Below are 20,231 nucleotides of genomic sequence, written 5' to 3' on the forward strand. Positions count from 1 at the left end.
TACCCATTGAAAAGGAGAAGAGAGCCTGATTATTTGGAGAGGTAAATTTCTTATGTTCTTTTAGTATTTAATTGTTTGCTTGGATTTGAGTTATTGTCAAGGTCTTAGTAGTATTACCGTGCACTTTCTGTGCATAGATTTTTTTGGACAGTTGCCCAATTTCATTGATTTGGTTGTACTTCAAATTTCAGCCAGCAATTCACAGTATTATACAATGTTGTCCAGTGCGCCAAGGTGAAGCGATGCGCTAAGCTTGTGAAATGGATAGTGAAGCATAAGTTTTTGGGCAAAATAGACTAGTATATAGTATCCACAAAGATCATGTCAAAAATAAAAATAAAAACAGCAAAAATCTTTTTTTTTTCTGGCCAAAATCTGTTTTGCCTTGGTTGTGCAGATAGAAAATTTGCTTAGCCGTTATTAACAATTTTTACTTCAAAGATGATGAATTATTTAATACCTTATAAGTATTGCAGATGAAAGAGAAAACATTACTTGCTTTAATTTAAACAATGTACTTATGAGAGCACCCATTTCTTATATAACGAATAAATAAAATTTCTCTTATTGAGAAATTCTAACGTCTGATCTGATTCTGGATTACATGATGCAGCAATTTTTTTTTACTGGCGTGCCTAACATGTTTACTTTGGTTGTGCATGGTAAGTACCACGCTCATCCATTCTTCATAAAACTGATGCTTACATGTTGATAAATTAGCACTAGGTAGTGCAGTTGCTTGTGACATGCTTGTTGATTTCAGCTTGCTTGTCTTTATACAGGCCAGCGGGTGAGAGAGAAAGAGTAGCACACGACAACTTTCTATAGGCATCGACATGAGGGAGGCAAGCCCCACACACTGAACGCAATAGTCTGCACCCTTTCCCATCAAGTCGGTCATCACCTGCAATATCCACCAACCAGCTTGGGTTCCATCATATTTGTAGCATTAATTCTGAGTGTTTTTAGTGATGCATTTTTAACTTTTAGGCTCCCACTGTTTGGAAACTTGGACATGGTCGAATTTGTTTAAAAGTTGGATTGAGATGAGTTTGACTTCTTCATTCTTCGTCCCTCCATTTTCCTTAGTGCTTCTGTGTATGACAAGTGCATCATAGGGTTAAATATCCCAGAGATGGGAAGGGGGAAGGAAAAGATTGTTAAAGGCAGAGTTGGGAAGGAGATGTCGGTGCATCATATGATCTTGATTCTGACCTCCCATGGCAAAGAGGGTGCTACATCCACCTCCTCAATCACCAATGGCCTCCCTTGTTTCCAGCATACGGCCCCTTCGTTCAGTTTCAGTAGCTGTTGTGTCGAGATTGGTTTTTGTGATAGAGAGATCAAAGAGATGCATGTAGTTCATACTTCATACCTTTGCAGTGAATGTCTTTCCTTTGGTAGCCACTTTTTCTGATTGAAAGCACGAGAGCATTATGTTTGATGTTTGTTTTGGCCTGATTTGGCTCTTGGGCTACATGAGGTCAAGATTCTTGAAGCATGCTTCTATTGACATGGTTGATAGGATGTGGTATGGGGCAGGGTATTGGTTTTAGGTTTCATCAAAGTGAATGGCATGTGTTTTTCTAATGATCCACTCTTAGGCATGCCATTTCATATTGTCTTCTTTATGTTTGTTGTATGATGGGTTGTGATAACTTATTAGTAGATTTCTGATCACAACATAACCTTGTGCTGTAGCAGGTTGTCTTTCAATAGCATTGTGGCCCATTTCCTTTCCATATTTTGAAAGTGCTGCTTTCCATGCTGTTTACTTATTCCTCTAGGACATGCTAATTTAGTGCTTCTATTAGAAATATATGCACATGATTAAGCATTTTATGGTTAAGTTGGTCATAAATAACTGTTTTTTCTTCTAGTGTTAATGTTAATTTCTTTTTTTCCAAACTAATTACTTATTTACTCTCTAGCCTCTGCTTTCAAATGAAATCATTGTGGGTGTATCTTGCAAGCAGGACATGTTCAGCGATTCATGTAAATTTGGAAGTTCATTTCCTTCTTGTCTGCATTCTCCATTATGTTATTATGTATTTCCCACATTAACTTACGACAGTCTTGTTCTTACTTGGTTTTTCTCTTCTCCAACTTGGCTGCCTATTAAGTACATCATGTGCATCCAGCGTTCTAGCCATATATTGGTGCTGTTTGTAATGTTGAATTAATCAGTGGTGATCACAATGCCTCTCTGACATGATAATACTGTGATTTGTTAGTGAGCAAAGAACAAGTTGGCTTTGTTTGATGTAAGTTTTTTTTCATTAATAGCTATTGCTACAATTATTGTTGATATCACATTTATTCAGCAATTTGACATGATTTTGAGCCGTTCAAGAATGACCCTGGCTGGAATTGTAGGTTGGTCTCTTCAAGCAAAAAATGTAGTCGATGTTGCCCACACTAGCCAGGGCCAGCGACTGCATACCAACCGAGGAGGGCATTCTGCCACCATTGGACCCAAGGAATGCCCTCAACCAGTCATTACAGCACTTGACTCCTAAGGAAAGGCGAGTACGTTTCAAGCACGACCAGTGCTTCACATGCGTAGCCAAATCGGGGCAGCTACATGAGTGTAAGCAGTCGACGACCTGCTAAAAGAAGCCGAACCAGTGGCTCTTTCGGAGCTGCCAAAGGAGAAGGGCAGAGATGTGATTGTTACCTCTTCCCTTGCACAACCAGCCCTGTTAAAGGCAAACTCCGGGCAGCCCACACTCTCCATCTCCGTTTTGTGCCCGACTGTGAGCACAATGCCAGCCAAGGAAAATCCAACAACTGCGGTGAATGTAAAAGGATATGTCGGCATTGCTGGAAAAGTTTGGCTCGTTGAGGGCGGGCGGGTCTGCTCAAGCCATCTTGAGTCAGCAGGTGGTTCGAATGGGGGTCAACACAGGAGGGCCCTTCTGCACTGCCTATAGACATTGGGAAAATTGGGTGCAGGGTCGATAGCTCCATGCAAGCCTGTTTATTTTCGTTGGATGGGGACCAGGCGTTGAACTTGATACTTGACAGCCCTCGGCTAAAGCGACTCAGCAAAGATTCCTTCGACTTCCTTGAAAGAATTAGTAGGATCCTTGAGGAGGAGGGTGAAAGGGTGACCGTTAACCAACGGCCCCATCATGAATGCCTTGAGTTTTGAGAGAACCACCTCAGACCAAGGTAAGGGGGCAACCGGCGTGAGGCGAACAGATGGGCCAAGACTGTTGAGGTAGCCAAAGAGGACGACTAGTCCACAACTTAACAAACCACATCAATTCGGGTCAAGTAAGGGGAAGAGAAACAGTTTAGATTTTAACATATCCAGCCACCAAATTCTACTAGATCCACTGGAGTGCATCATGGGCTACAAAGGTGCTCTGTCCTGCCGGGCGTGAGTCCAGTTCCTTTGTCCTGGCAGCTTCATGCTTTGAGCGTGTCAGAGAGTCCACTACGTCACCACCCTCAAATTCTGCCCAAGGTTCCGTTCTCTCCAATGCTGGCTTGATGGGAATTTCAGCCTTGGGGAGCTCCCTGTTTGCAGCCGATCAGCCAAGAAAGGTGCATAAACAAGGGGTTGTCTAGATTGCCAAAACTCACCCTGCTGCTCCCTGTCATGGCTTTCCACCGTGCGCCTCCCCCATGCATTCTGGCTGTAGAAGGTGGAATCTGCGGTGTTGGTGTAGCTTCATGCTGCCAACCAATATTTGACTGGGCCAGACCTTCGTTGCCGAAAGACACCTGATGGTCAGTCCCTGCACCACATTGGTCGTGGCAAACGGCTTGGTCCTGGTTGGTCCGGCTCTCCCTGCTCGAGTACCAGCGAGACCAGAATTCCTCCTTGTCGCCAGTCGTCCAGTGCCGAAGTCCTACTGGTGTCTATGCTGTGTCCTGCTCCTTTGTGCGCCAGTAGTCGCAGCTGACCTCTGACTTCACGTCCTGGGCCGAGCACTGCCAATCCTCGGTAGCACAGTGTCTGCCCTCATGTCGAGCAGAGCTCCTATGCCCGTCGTTGGAAACACGGGCCGAGTGGCGCTGGCCGACTTCATCCTGCTGGCCCACTCCTGGTGCATATTGGGGCGCGTCTTATCCCCCTTGCCATGGTCATATGCTGCACTCCAGCCTTCTTTGCCGTAGTCTATAGAGTTAGTGTGGCTGCGGCCTTCGTTCAACCAGGGTTCTCCTCTGTTGTGGGTTGACCCAGACCTGTGGTTTGCTGGAGGATAGGCAGAGCCTTTCTCATGGGGACAGTAACATATGTTTCTATAGTCTATAGCATCCTCTGTCGATTTCAGGTTCCTCCCAGGTCTGAGAGCTTTCTAATTCATACTCACGAGCGAACGAATGAGGGCGACTGTGGCCATTGTAGGACTTAGCCGCGGGGTGATCCTGTTTGGTACTCAATTCCTCGTCAGCACTATGTCTGCCTTCAATGAGAGTGACAGACTCATCTCGCCAACCGCAGAAGTCGTACACCGAATGGCGCAACTTTTCTTCAGTTTGCTAAAACCGGCCTGTCGCCTGCCCCTCCCCCTTACTCCGGGTAGGGTCTCCATACGAGCTTGTGGTAGTCGGAAGGTTCTGTCTTGGGTTCACCTTTGTGGTTTGCTGAAGGCAGCTTCTCTCTTCTTGCAGCTGGTACTCCAAAGAGCTCCACTCCTGCGGTTGCTCGTGCTCCCAAGGGTGATCATCTTAGCTTGGATTGACCGCCCTTTTCCATTGGATCAGCAGCGCCTTATTTTCGTCCAGCTCCTTTCTGTACTGCTCATCATTTTTTTTTTGCTACGGCCACCGCACCGGTTTACTCTGTTTGCTGCACCAGTCAGTTGGATCCTTTAGGAAAATGCAGAGGTTTTCATATCGTATTGACAGAAGAAACCGCCATGCTAGTTTTCTTCAATAGTTATGAGACCATTCCATATGAGAAATCTCAGGCCAAACCGAGGTCTGTAACCCCAGACAATACTGAGATCACTTCCCCGGACTTTATCTGAACAAATGGGCGCTGTAGATGGATGTATTCCGAGGTGGCTCTGATACCACCACTGTTGTGACCCACATGGCCGAGGTGCTGCCGAGGCTTGCCGAGCAGATGCTACCACCCTGGATCACCTTCGGAAGACAGCTACCAGAATCCTATTACCATTTTTACAAGGGAGGTTAATTCCTTGATATAGAGCAATGCCCGGCCAGATAAGACCCTAGCCTTACAACGTCACCCGACTGGTTATAGATTTCTCCCTCGCCCAACCTCACACGACAATAATAGTTCATTACAAGATAGGATGAGATTTACAACAGGAAAAGGAGCGGATTGGCTCACGGGGCTCGGATCGTCCAACGGGGTTGATCTACCGTTTTAGATGACTGTGCACACCTCGCGAGCGCCCCTCAGCTTCCTGTTGCGACTGTTACAACCGTAGAACAGAGTCGACTTCTGAGGGCTGGATCTTCCTCCACAGAACTCGGATATGGTCGCGCCTCGGTTTGTTGGATTCATGGAGGCGTCAGATACGACAAGAAACCAATGAGAGAGTGAAGCTGAGGGTGGGAAGAGCGGCAACGGCCATGGAATAGTGACTGTTCCGTGGCTGTCGCAGGTTTTGCATCAGGGGCCTATCGAAGGACAGGGACAACTTGGCCACTCTACAGATTCGTGCTTGCAGCTCCAATTAGCTTGTTCTATGGCTCGCTAGCATCGCACGCATGTTAGTGAAATGAAGAGCCCACTCTTGTGATTACCCAATGTCGGGATCCAAAGATATGGCCCGTTGAGCAGGGCTATATTCTGTTGTTGCGGGAACAACAGTCTTAGAAACATGCGGCCAGAAAACCTGTTGTTCCTACCAACTCCGGCTACTTCTCCAGTCGAGCTCTGGTGCGATGGAAGCGCAACTCCCAGAAGATGCTACACGTCTGATTTTACGATGAGAGGACGTTGGTGGAGCCAACGCTGAATTTTTGAAATTAACAGTCGGAAGTCTTGTCGCCCTGCCTATCTCGAGGATAGATTTTGGATCTCTGGTCGGATTTCCTCATACTATGGTTTGTTTGAACCGTGAGGAAGTAAGGAAGATGATGAGCCCACTCTTTTGGATTTTCGGCAGCGGAATCCGAAGTTATGGCCCTTTGAACAGAGATACGTTTTGCCGCAACAGGGTCTGCAGTCTTAAAAACAAGGGACCGGAAAAGCTTCGATTTCATCCGGCTCTGACAGTAGCTCCGGTCGAGCACTGGTGCGTTGGAAGCGTGACTCACAGGCGATGCTGCATGTCCTATTTCTCGACAAAAGGGGGTTTGTGGAATCAACACTGATTTTTCAAAGTTGGAAGTAGTAATTGTCGGGCTGTTCCATGCGCGGACTGAGCTTCAGCAAAGGCTGCCAATAGGCAAGGAGAAATCATCGGATTCTAGCCAACTCTGATGCTGGATCCCGTCGAGCACCGGTGCATTGGAAAGTGGACTCCAAGACGATGCTTCTTTGGCAATCTCGAGGTGAGCGAATGATCGAGGAGATGACTCTGAATTTTTGAATGTGTGAGACGGTGGTCAGTCGGCCTGCTCCTTACGCTGAAGAAGAAATCACAGCAAGGGGAGGCGGCCGAGAATCTAGAGATTCCGGTCAGCTCTGGTTGAGCTTGGGCTCGTTGGAACCGTAGCACGCTGAGGATTAAGCCTTAGCACTAGGAGAACGAAAGAGCCCCAGATCTGTCACCGACGAGCCGCTAAACAATGCTTCCTGCTGTTAAAGAGACCTGTCACCGTGAGGGGTCAACAAGGTGGAGTCCTCGTTGCATCGGGCGGTGATTAACATCACTGGTAGGCTCTGAGATCCACAAAAAAACCTACCAGGAGGGGCGTGAGGTGGTTGGAGTTACTGCTATCACCGGAGATGGGAAGAATCACAAAAAATGCAGCTTCTTTCTTTCGTTGTTATGTGGTTTATTGTCTGCCAGAACAGCTGGTCGAGGCTTATGGTCGAGGTGGGGTTTATCACCACCGGCAAACTCGTCGTGCCATCGCTAAGCTTACCCGAAGGGATGAGTGGGTGTTCGGAGCTGCTGGGGTCACCGGGAACATCCATGTTGCTAGAAATCATGGAAACTATTTTTGTCGGATTACACGAACGATGCACCACAACGAACGAGAAACACATCGGAATTTTGGAGCATTTGAGGGAAGAAGAAAAACTAACACTTCATTGAGCTAAAGATCGAGATCGTCAGCGATTTGGGTGCCGGCGATACCTTCTGTTGTTACAGAAATCCGAAAGGATACAAGATGATCAAAAGCTGCCTGAAAACTCAGCGAGAAGAGGGTTTTGCAGAGGAGAGGGCTGCCTGCCTTCTGCAGACCGAAAAATGTTGTCGTCCGACCGAATGATGTCGCCTGGCTGCCGATTGTCCATTGTCTCACGTCGGGAACCCACACCGCCGCACACCGGAACCGTGCTGTCGCTTGGAGCAGGTCGCCGGAGGTTGGAAGCTGTCATATGCCATCTTCCTCCTCGTGCTAGAAGCTGAATGGTCGAACCGGTTTGGTCGACCGTTTAATCACCTCACCCGACGTCTCATCCCGAGTTCCATACAAAAATCGGGTGATACAGATTATAAGTCGGGTCCAGGACTAAGCCCGACCCATTACATCGATCCAACTCAAAAAGAAAGTGCGGGCCCAGGCTTTGGATTTATGGACTACCCAAACCCAGCCCGAGGTATATGTTCCAGACCCATGTCTATGAGGCTTGTGTCGCCCAGTGACCCGCCATACACAAGGACCCCGCGATACACAAGGACGTGTCCCGCTTGGAGATGTGTTGGCTGTGTCATGCAACTGTGTCCTGCATCACAAGAGGAAAGTGTCTCGCCTAGAACTCGTGTTGAACGAGCTTCACTCAACCGAACAAGGCTGAGTTCACCTTGGTTGCACCTGGCCGAGTGCTAGGTCGACTTTGACTATCGTTGGCCAAAGTTGCAGGTTGCTCAAGACCTGTAGCTCGCCTGTAGCTGGATTCTTGCATCAAACCGATCCCTGGCCTGATGCCGGCCCATTGTTAACCTCCCTATCAACCGAGAGGCCCTTTGGAAAATGAAACAAGAGGCTGCCCTTGCCTGGCCCGGCAGTGATGGCCTCGCAGCCATGCCTCCCTTTGCCCGCACTGTCGTTGCTGCCGCTCCATCATGGCCGGACGAGGGTAGGATCGAATCAGATCCACCCCTCTTAAAATGGAGCCTGCCCTCAGGCTCCTTGGAGTATCGCCTGCCACCATGACGGCGAGCACTCCCTTAAGTGGTGCTTCCTTCCATCGGGGTCCCAAAGATGATGTCCCTGCTTCTCCCCCCAGCCGTAATGATGCTGCCTCACCCTATGCTGCGGAGGATGTAAGCTCTTTGGTTCAGTTTGCACCAGCCCTGTTTGAACCAAGCGAACATTGTCCTTACCGAGGAAGTTCTCCCTTGACAACTCTTTGGTTCGGTTTGCACCATGCATGCTTCTACCTTGAGCTTCTTCTAACTCGTGCCCCATGCTGGTCATCTGAAACCTGCCCCTGCCGGTGGTGTCCTCGCATAACAGATTGCAAGTAGAGGGGGGTAGTACTTGGGTATGTCTTCTTGCTGAACCTGTTCCAGCTCGTGCGGTATGCTGTTCACCCTCATTCAGCTGCCTTGGACGAGGTTAAGCCATCTAGTATCATATCTAAGGGTGGTCCAGCCTTCTTCTTTTGACTGGTGGCCTGAGATTCTGGAAGGGTACCTTGCTGTTTGGTTGGAGGGCAGGGGATTTTGTTCAGCCGGTCAGGCTCAGCCAAAGGTGTCCTCCAACCGCAACAGCTGCCCTTGATGGTCCCGAAGTTAGGCCACAGTTCTGCCTTCTGTTTCACACCCACCTGGTCTGGACCAACCGATTTTTTCCTGTCGGAAGCAATCCTCTTGCCGCAAGAGTCAGTTTGCAGCATACTTGAGGCTTTGATTCCTTGGCTGTGATATTCTGAGGTGAAGATAGTGGCTGTCCCTCCGTTGGCTTTAGGAAATTGGACGGACCCTTCAAGTAGGTCGAGAGAGACATTGTTGAGTGACTCGAACCATGGACGGCCAAGCACCACATTTGGTCTGCACCCTAATTTCCAGATTCTTGAATGCTGCACAAAAGGGTCTTTGGGTGCTGTCCCCTACGTCCGTAGAACAAGAGGGGCAGTAGTTGCTTTTACCACCGACCATGTGAGCCACTTGATGGCTGATGAGGCTGTGAGCAGCCTCGCCATCGATAAGCACCACCACTCCTATTGTGCCTATGTACCCTTGTGCATGGAGTGCTTCGGTAGAGGGCGTTCTTGACGAGATGAACTCGGCTGCATCGGTAGGACATGACCTCGTCGAGGAGCACAAGGATGCCTTCAACTCTGCTGGTTGACTGAGAGGAAGGGTAACAGACTCACCTCTGTCCTCTTCTTTGTGTCCAGTTGGCAGCTTGCAGGCCATCGCCTTTGTCTTCCTGCTCAAGGATAGAGAACTGATTACGCCTGAGGTTCAGCCACCATTTGTTGTGACTGGGAAAGGTCCAGCCACCCCTCCTAGGCTGCTGCAACACATTTATGGAAGAATTCCTAGGCTGCTGCAACACATTTATGGAAGAATGCACGCTAAGTGGTATGTGTGTTGGAGGTTGGTGATGCCGCGTTTGATGTCCTCCAACGAACCTCGTTGACTGTGATGGTTGCGGGTGCCCGGACATAAGCTGTCCTCCTTGGTTGAGGATTTTCTTCCTCTCGGCCTGAGATGACCTTGCTCATTTAGCTGTGGGCTGGTCACTTCCCTTAGCCTGGACGCCGGTTCCTTTCCTTTGGTTTTTCTTCTGTCGGAGGCTACTACTCCTTGGTCGGAATCAACCATAACTAAGCTCTCGACGTTCTCAGCTTGGCTGCAGGGCTGTAAGGCATAGATGACCATGTCTTCATCTTCCTCCTTAAGGATTTTCTTAGTTCTGTCAAGGTGGGCGTAATCCCTATCGAGCAGTCCCAGCCAATGCTGTAAAAGGTGTAGCGTATCGCGTATCGGTCGAGCCGACCTATATGTCGTATCATAATGTATCGTAAATGTAGCATAGTGTATCGTAAATTTAATTTTCTAATTTTTAAAAAATATTAAAAAAATCAGAAAAATAGAAAAAGAACATAAAAAATCAGAAAAAATAAGCAAAAAATTAGTTGTTCCCAAACTAACACCAACATCTTCTTCTTCGAGCTCAACATCTTCATCTTCCCTTCCTTCCTCTTCATATGGGTCCCATATCTAACATCTGCATCTTGCATTTTCTTTTCAATCCTATTTGCTTTCACGACGTTAATAAGCTCCAAACATTGGTGTTTGACGTAGGGTGGCAATGGGTTCTCTTGAAAGCCACTGCATTGAGCCACATCGCTGTGCGTACCACCTATATCATGTTTAAAGCGAGAGATCCCTCCTCCTGATATGATTTGTTTACAAAAATTGCACCTAACTTTTAACCTATCTTTGGGATTCACCCTTGTACACCAATGCCATGCATGAACTGACATTATATCTTCACAAAATAAGTAAAAACATACAAACAAATTTAGAAAATAAGAGAAATGAATGCTTCAATAGCGAAAATGAGTTATTTCTTACCTTCTTGGTGTTAGACACCAAAAAACCCTCTTTTCTCCAAGCCTCCCACCGTTCCCAACTTCCCACTACAAGGAAGAAAGCTTCTTTACCGGCAAAGCTTGATGCGAATTGGGAAAATCTCTCCCTCCCATGTCTCGCAGTGTTTATAAACAAGAAAAGAGAGAGAGAAGAGCGTAGGTTTTTAAAAGATCATGCAAAAAAGTGGCCATTGGGCCCCTTTATAGTTTTTTCCCCGTATCGCAAGCGTAACGTATAGGTTTCTTTGACCTATACGATATGTGTATCGTACGATACAGGTAACATTGGTCCCAGCCATGGGCTGTCGAACTTTGGACGAGTTAAGCCCCCAATAAAGATGACGAGACTTGTATGGAGCAGTTGGCCTAATACGCAGTCTTCCCCATCCTTGTAGGCAGCACCGAAGGGTCCTCCTATGCTATCCCTTTGCTGAGCAGCATGTGGCTTGCAGACGTCTTGGGCAGCCTTAGCATCAACGAGTATTACTACTCCTTGATGCCGAGATATCTCCTCTTACTCAGTTCTTTAGCGTTGGGTGTTAATGCCACAATGAAGAGCACATTTTTGGCTGCTTTCTTTTCTGCCGTTATATAGATAGCAGTCTGATTGGAGTTCCTTCTGTCATGCTCTTGCTCCTTCAGCAGCATCGGAATGGCGACTGGTCTGTCGTCTCCCTTGAGGCCATTGATCTGCCCACACTCATGCCCAAGCTCCCATCTTGTTACGCGTAAAAAGCATAGGCCTTGCTGGAAACCTTTCTGTCTTTCTTTGCGAGTAAGGCACCAAGTGGAAGGTACCGGAATGGGCAGTCAGCAGTTGGTTTGCTGGCTGCTCTTGCTGATCTACAGGGTGCTATCCTCACTAGACTGCAGAGGGTCAACAACCTTGGCTGGTAGGTTCGACACAGGTTGCTGCGGATCGAGTTGAGTGACAGTGTTCTCAAGCTTGTGCATTAGGCAGTCAATGTTATAAATGCACTTTTTTGACCGCATGTATGGGAGTTACTTTTAGGAACTTATGTGCTTTATTTACTGTTTCAGGAGACAGGCAACACCTGAAGTATATATCGATGCATCCAGGAAGTCATCCAGTATAGACTTATTTAAACAATATCACAGATTTTGTGAGATTTTTGAAAACTGACGATATTTACAAGAAAAAACAATTAAAATTTAAAAACGAGAAAATCTTTCAAAAATGAAAATTTGCAATCTTTTTTGTGATTTTTTGCTGATTTCGTCACTTCATTGGTGATTGTTAGCTTCATTTTCATTACTTTTCTCTATTTTTAGAATTTTTTAATTTTAAATTTGTCGAGATTTTTCCCGAGAAAAATTTCACCAAAAGATACCTGAGAAAAACTTCACCGATATTTCCTGAGAACGATATTTGTGACAATGATTTAAACAAAAAACTGATCTTTAAAAGATATTGTGGTTTTATTGACACCAGAGAATGAAACGATCATGCATATGGGTTTCAATACTTTTTTAAAACGAAAGGACACAAAGATCTTGAATCAGATCCTGAAGGAAAGTGGCAATTTCTGATCAAAGTCTGATAAGAAATCAGCCAGTAATTTTTGAGACAATGTGGAGCACAGAACAGAAAGAAATAAGTGAAAAGAGAAAAATGTAAATTGAAAAAAATTGTATGAGGCTGAAGAAGTGAAGATGGCCCAAATGAAAATAGAGGGATTTGATCTGACACAGAAATTAGCGCAGAACAGAAGGTGCATAGAAATAACAGATCATGCTGAAAGGAAATAAGAATTGAAGACGAAGAGATCAGAAAAAAAAAATCAGAAACAGAAAGTAGATCTCTTGGGACACCTTTTGGAAAAGCAACTGGTCCTATGATCAGATTGGCTTCAATACCATGTAAGAGATCTCAAAAATATGTTCGCTGCAAAGAAAAGAATAAGGGAGAAAGAAAGGGCCAGGAATATAATACATCCTCAGTGAGAGGGGTGGTGGTTTGTTTCATTACCTATAAAAAAGGAAAATGGCTTAATGGGTATCTACATAGTGTCTACACATGCAATATATCAATTGGAAATTCATAATCAGATCCAAAAAAATAAAACAAATATCTCTTAACAATATATTCCTTGTTGCATCTTTTCTCAAGTTCTTTTAACCTGCAAGTGCACCCTACACCCATCTGACATAGCTTTGGCCTCTTATTCATACTTTCTAGTTGCATTACTTTCCAAAAAAATGTTCTCTCTTTCTTTAACAACTTTTCTTGTCTATGCCCGTTGATGATTTTGCTTGTATTTTAGTTAGTTTATGTCTCTTTTGTGTTTATAATTTGTTTTGAATCAGATTTCTTTTTTTTGGTTCTAAATTAGCCGATTCGTGTTCAAAAGAGGCTGTCACAAAAACGTTAAGGCAGCTTCATGCCGAGGAGGACAATGAAGAACGGTTTCAAGCTGACCTTCAAAAAGCTGTACAAGAGAGCCTTGGCTAGTTTTTATTTGATGTTAGATTTGCTGCAGATATTATCTTGCATAACTGTTGTCTTTGTGTAAACAGGTAGGTACTCATGCTTGCCTTTTGTGCTTCTTATATTCTTGTTAGAGACCTATCAAGCCAAACATGGGCTGCAACTAATTAGGAGGTTACCTAAAGGAGCTTCAACAGAAACAATTAATAACAAGGTTAATCATGAGTGAATTATGGACAATGTCTTGCACAAGTAGACACATTGGGTGCTAGTTTGCAAAATGAAGTTGGCGAATACAACTGCTTTCTGAATGTCATTATACAGGTAAACACAAATTCTACTTCTATCTGTTTTAGTGTTTATGGCCTCGCCCATCTGCAAATAAATTCTCTCTGTGCCATGTGCATTTAGTTAGCTGATGCTTGAGTGTGTTATTTTTCTTGTGGCTATTGCTTATTCCTATTTTCAGTTCAAGTCTTGAGTCGGTTTACCTTTTTTGCCTTTTATATTTAGTCCTTATGGCACATGAGGCGGTTCCGGGATGAGTTCTTTATGATTTCAAAGTCGGTTCATATGCATGTTGGAGAGCCTTGTGTCATCTGTGCCTTGTATGATATCTTCAATGCCATGAGCACGGCAGCAACTGACATGCAAAGAGAGACTATTTCTCCAGCCTGCTTGGGAATTGCTTTAAGCAATTTGTATCCGGAGAGCAACTTTTTTCAGGAGGTAATTTTTCATGTATTGTGCTTATCAAGGTGTTTGCACACACTTTGCAATTCGTGCTCGATAACAGTTAGTTATTTGTGCACTTTGTTCTTTGCTTGCATTTTATCATACAGTTAATTTCTAGTTGAAGCATAAGCTTCTCTTTTTGTTAATTGTCAGGTACAAATGAATGATGCTTTTGAAGTACTGGGAGTAATCTTTGATTTCCTGCACAAATCTTGTACAGATATTTCAGACACAGAATCAGAAGAAAGCAGCAGTGTGGGCTCCTGGGATTGTACAAACAATTCTTGTATTGCACATTCGCTTTTTGGCATGGATGTCTATGAACAAATGCACTGCTGCAGTTGTGGACTGGAGAGACGTCACTTAAAGTACACTTCATTCTTTCACAATATCAATGCCAATGCACTGCGAACAATGAAGGCATGCCCCATATCTTCAAACGTTGTATGTTTAGGTTGCATGAAAGCCATAACTGCATAATCACATTTTTGTGGTCATGTCATAGGTAATTATTGGTAAGAGACATGATGCAGGTTAGTGAGATGCTTAGACCAGTGCCATATATATATATATATATATATATATATATATATATATATATATATATATATATATATATATTATATATTACAAATTAAATTGCTGATGCTGCGGGTGCCAATTTTGCAGATCGGCTGATTCACCAAGTCAGCTTAACCAGTTGTGAATAGGCAGAAAATAGTAAAGAAATTATTATTTGTAGATAAGGATCAAAGCATAAAAATTAAATAAAAATAAGAAAATTCTGATAATTTTTTAAGAACATTTAGAAACAGATGTGGCACTTCTTGGCCCATAAGTTTGCCACCAATTTGATTTGAATCAGCCAATTCAGGCTGATTCTAATAACGATGGCTTGGGCTGACTATCTGTTTTCCAGATAACTTGTACAGATGGTTCTTTTGATGAACTTTTGAAGCTTGTGGACATGAATCATCAGTTAGCGTGTGACCCTGAGGCAGGTGGTTGTGGGAAGCTGAACTACATTCATCATATTCTTTCAACACCTCCACATATATTTACAGTTGGTAATTCCTCAGTTGAGAAGTTTATCAGATCAAGATCATTTTTTGTTTTTCTTAGCCTACTAATGTAATAAAGGCTTGGAGTGTTTTCAGTTCTTGGTTGGCAGACTACTTCTGAAAACGTTGATGATATATCAGCCACGTTGGCTGCAATCACTACCGAGTTGGCATTGGTGTCATATACCAAGATTTGGACAATCGAAGCAGACACTGTTTGGTTTCAGTGGTAAGTCCATATGAGAATCAAGGGCCATTAGTTGGTCCCATGTCCTTCTTGCAGCTGCATTTTCACCTTGTATTGTCAACTATGAATGCTTCTTGTTCAATCATCTCTGTAAAAGTATTAAATCTGTAAAAAATTGATCAATATCTATTGTGGAGGTAAGAGTTCAGGTGGTGTTACTAAAATGCATCAGTGAAGATGGAGCTCAACAAACTCATATGTCTTCACGGACAGCTGTGAAGTTTATCACCACACTTAGCAAAAACCTGTTGCTTTATTGATTAGATATTTAACAAATGATGTGGATATTTTACTACTTGAGTGTTGCAGTTGCTGTAACTATCAGTTATTTTTTGTTATATCTAAGTGTTATTATTGAATGAAATGTGTAAAATATGTACGTTGTTATCTTCAAAGAGTAGAAACCAAATGTCTTCTCTAAAGAGTTTTTGACAGAAAGTTTCTTTTTCAAGATTTCTTTTTATTGTTGGAGAAGTTTTGGAAGCTTTAATGCTATAAAAATATGGTAAACACAAAAGGAGCTATGAAATAATGGATTTTCTAGTGTTTTTCCGCAAAAATATAAGCAAGTAAAGGTGCTTTCCTGAAACACAAGAGGACAAAAAAATTCAAAAATTTATGAGAAGGGACTTTGTTTAAAAAAAAATATTGAGAATGTCTTTGGATATGTTTTGCAGTGGTATTGCACCATTGTCATTTTTTTGGTGTTATGTTAAAGTAGTGGGATATTTTTCTGCCTTATTGGCTGACTCAAAATGGCAACAATTTTGGGATATTGCAGGCATATGTGACTACTCCAAATTCCAAACACAGAGCACTGTTATGAGTTTCAAAAGTTATGCATGTTTTGGGACTGGATGTCTCAATGTTAACATAGCATGCTATTTGTGCAGGATAGCCTTATATGGAGTTATGTCTCTATTTTAAATATTCAATGTTGTATTTGTGATTATTATGTTTCATCATGATCTTGATTCCTTATTATGGAACTTTCTTTTCTTTACTCTGTCAGTGTTTGAGTTGCATCATTACTGCGCTGATTGTTGGAGTATTGTTTTTTTACTTCATTTCTGAGATGGTAGATGATATTTGTGCTTGAAATGCATGGATTGGGCTCTAAGTTCAGACTGTTTCTCATATATGATATGCATAACCACGGCCATCTTCCTGTTCTAGTCTTATGGGAGCCATCCGTTATGCCGACTGCTAAGTATGCCTAACTTCTGTTACCTATACCTTTGTCGAGGATGTGCAGGCTATAACGGTTATAAATGGTTGTGATTTTGTAAATTCTAGTTGTAAATTAGGATGAATAACTACATCAGAGCAGCACATAGGTAACCCTGAAAAGGCTCCAATGTTCTTAATGTGCACAAAAGTACAGAAAGGAAATAAACAAAGTATGAGAACTATATTTGAAATAATGCTTTGAAAAGACAATATTATTAGAGGGGGTGAAACAATTCCATATAGGTTACAAGGCGAGGCTGTTCTGGCATCCAATGAGCTTCCACAATCTAGAATTGTAGCTGCTAGGAGCTTCTAATGTCTAAAACAACTGTAGCAAGAAAAGAAAAAATACATAAAAGGAAGTACATAAAAAAATAAAGAAATAAAATAGAAAAATTATAACAAGCTAAATGAAGGTTTGCTGTACATGTATACACTGAAAGTTGGACACAGATCGTTCAAGGCCTTAAAAGGACAAGTTGCGTCTAGTCAGTTGTCTAGAATAAATAAATAAACAACGAAATAGAACATCTAATTGTTAGAACGTCTGCAGGACAAAGAAAAGGAAAAAACTAAACTAAATACATAAAAATAAAGAAATAAAAAAGAAAAACTCATAAAAAAAAGAAAAAGTTTGCTAGACATATACACATTATGTAAATAAATATACTGTGGAAATGTGTATATACCTTGTACATGTATAAAGGTGCACACAAAAGTATATATACTATACACACACACACACACACACACACACATATATATATATATATATATGCACACACACTATGTCACATGGGTGTGGGTTCGTGTACGGCAGTATGGGTTCGAGAACACGGAAAGTTTGAAAATTGTGGGTACACAGGTACAACAAATTTTATATTCTCAAAAATGATAAAATTGAAAAAAAACCATTACTAGTTCACACTTATAATCTCATAAAAAAGTCTCAAACAAAACATTGTTTATCATAAGAACATTATTATTATCATCATTCTAGTTGATGCCCAACTCGTCCTCCTCTTCTTCGACATTATAAGATGTTGATGGAAGAAGGTTCTTTGAATCTTGAATTAACAATTTTAAGTTCATTGTCCTACTACATTAAAAATAAATAAAAAAATGCGAAACAAAAAACATATAATGAACAGAAAATTGAAGGAATAAAACAATACACAATAATAACAACATGTCAATAAGTTGTTGACATTTAGGCTTGCGCCTAAGCTTGGCTGATCAGCACTCGGCAGCAACAGTTTGGTTGATGAAGATTGAAGATAATTTTCAGCACTCGACAAGTACAAAAACAAATAAATGGTAGGCGAAGCGATAGATAGAAAGCCAAAATAGCCAGCAACAGATAAACACTAAGCACATAAAATCAAACAAAACACGAAAAAAATGAAAGAACAACAGTTTTACTATTCAATCTTCAAACAAAAACATCTCCAAATAAAAAAAAAACCCAAAATCATGAAAATGAAATCCTAAGTTGTAGCCACCGGCTGCCACTGGACACCATTGGAAGTCGCTTTGGGTCGCCGGACGTCCTCATCCCCGCCAGTCATCATTCCCGTAGAGCTTGGCTGCAAAAAATGCAGGTGAGTCGAGCACTGCTGTAGAGCTCGACTTTTGTTCGTGAATAAAAACGAACAAATTTTATGGTTTGGATATGGCCTGACACAAACCCGATTCGAGCCATATCCAAAGCTCGGCCATACCCACATACCGGAGCGGGTACGTGGGGCAATTCCGCGTACCCTTGTCACACACACACACACACACACACACATAATATATATATATATATATATATATATATATATATATATATATATATATATATATATATATATATATATAGAGAGAGAGAGAGAGAGAGAGAGAGAGAGAGGTGAAATTCTTGTCTGTGTGCTTCATAACCTGATATCATTCCCACAACCTCTATCCAGCATGTAGACGTGAATTTCCTGGATGTCTCTATCTTGATCTCCCATATGTCCGTCTCAGGTTGACCAATTCCCCGGTATATGCCACTGATGTTGGTGCTATGGAGCTATTTATCAGAAATGTGTTGTTTGGCAATTTATGCCTTCTCCTCCTGTAGTCGTTGGGAATGGAAAAGTTACTGTTGTATGTGCTAAGAACATGCCACATATTATTGAGCTAATATGCTTTACATCCATAGTCAGCGACTCGGCAATTATTTCCGTCGCATAATTTAGTTTAACTTTTCTCCTTTTAATTATTGATATATATATAATGTTACCTTGGCAACAATGTGTAACTTTTGGACGAATAATGAAAGCATGAACCGTTGAATAATTTTAATTTTATGCATTCCTTTTGCTGATGATAACCAGTGGTAATTTTTATGATTCTATGCATATATCAGTATGTAATTATCTTGGTGAGACTTACTAGGTCAGTCTATTTCTAGTTATACTTTGGGATCTTGGGGGCCAATGAGGAGCTTTTTATTCCTTCCAATCTTCCCCTGGAATAATGATCTTTCTTGCCCTTTGTTCATGGAAATTCATTCTCTCAGTTAGAAGAGTAGAAAAATTGATATGCAATCAAATATACGTGCATCTCTCTCTCTCTCTCCCTCTCTCTCTCTCTCTCTCTCTCCCTCGCTCTCTCTCTCTCTCTTTATCTTCTCTTCTGCACACACATGCAAACAGGTTGAGATAGCGATGTTTTGATTACACATGGATATGCAATGCTCATTGATTTTTTTTTCTTTTCACCAGCATTATTGATCTTGGGTTTCATTTACAGGTATGCTATTATGGACAACATTATCACTGTTTTGCATATAGTCATGAGCACAATAGATGGATTATGTATGACGTACCACCGTGAAGGTAAATTAGATATCTCCTGCTCCACATTCCTGTAAATGTGTTCTAGTCCTGATTCTTTGATGAAAATGATTCACCATGCAGGTAATTGGCGGCTGGGATGATGTTCTTGCTATGTGTCGAAAAGGTCATCTGCAACCACAGGTTCTATTTTATGAAGTTGTAAACTAAAGGGAGAGGTCCCATTCAACTTCTATTTGCTGCCAATCTGCTCCAAGTTGCTGATGCAGCAACCAAATGCATAGCAATTCTCATATTAGCATTTGTTCCATTGTCATTCACTTGGAAACTGGAGACCTGCACTACCTACAGGTGGAAGGGGATGGAGGTTTCCTTAACGAAATTTATTGATGGATATCTCATTGCATTCCATGATTGAAGATCCACTTTTTCTTTGGTTGGATAACATGTTCACATGTGAATGAAATGAAGATTCCGATGTGCCCCACATCATCTCATACAGGAAATATTATGATAGTAAATAATATTGATTGAAGCTGCTTCATTTTCCACTGGGGCACAAAAAGAATTTGCGATCAATAAGTATGTACAGTATAGCTACAAGTTCTAGATAGTATTTTGTTGTGAATCGTAAGAAAATTTGGCTTTTAGTAGCCAATGAAATTTTGGTGTATTCATGTTGGGCTTTGGAGCAGGGAAGGTGGAAGAGTTTTGCTGTTCAGGCCGAGCATGTCGTGACCTCTTGAAATTTGTTTCTATTCCTTGTAAAGATGCCAGTTACAAGTGTAATCGTTGAGATCTCTTTTCTTCATTTAACTCAAAATTTTAGTGTTTCATGTCAAAGTTGCGGGAGCACATATGAGAATTTTGAGACATATTTCATTGTAAAGAGGCTTGTGCCTAAGGATTGGGATTCTTATGCTCTAATACTAGAAGCTAAATTGCATATATCACCAGCTATTACAGATTACTTGGTGGTTTGATATTTGTGATTGTTTATGGAGTAATTTTTTGTTTGTTCCAGACTCAA

The 20,231-nt window shown here is 42.4% G+C and overlaps 1 protein-coding gene across 1 annotated transcript; it reads left to right on the top strand.

Annotated features, from left to right (window-relative positions):
• Positions 1-418: 418 nt before the first annotated feature.
• Positions 419-20,012, top strand: LOC116265586 (uncharacterized). The gene is made up of 8 exons (XM_031646292.2): positions 419-662; positions 783-13,427; positions 13,617-13,832; positions 13,992-14,258; positions 14,758-14,905; positions 14,996-15,128; positions 19,158-19,243; positions 19,325-20,012. Exons 3-8 carry the CDS (start codon positions 13,629-13,631, stop codon positions 19,342-19,344), a joined length of 858 nt encoding a protein of 285 aa, XP_031502152.1. The 5' UTR covers positions 419-662; positions 783-13,427; positions 13,617-13,628; the 3' UTR covers positions 19,345-20,012.
• The last annotated feature ends 219 nt before the right edge of the window (positions 20,013-20,231 follow it).

The sequence above is a fragment of the Nymphaea colorata genome, chromosome 12, assembly GCF_008831285.2.
Source record: "Nymphaea colorata isolate Beijing-Zhang1983 chromosome 12, ASM883128v2, whole genome shotgun sequence".
NCBI lineage: Eukaryota > Viridiplantae > Streptophyta > Magnoliopsida > Nymphaeales > Nymphaeaceae > Nymphaea > Nymphaea colorata.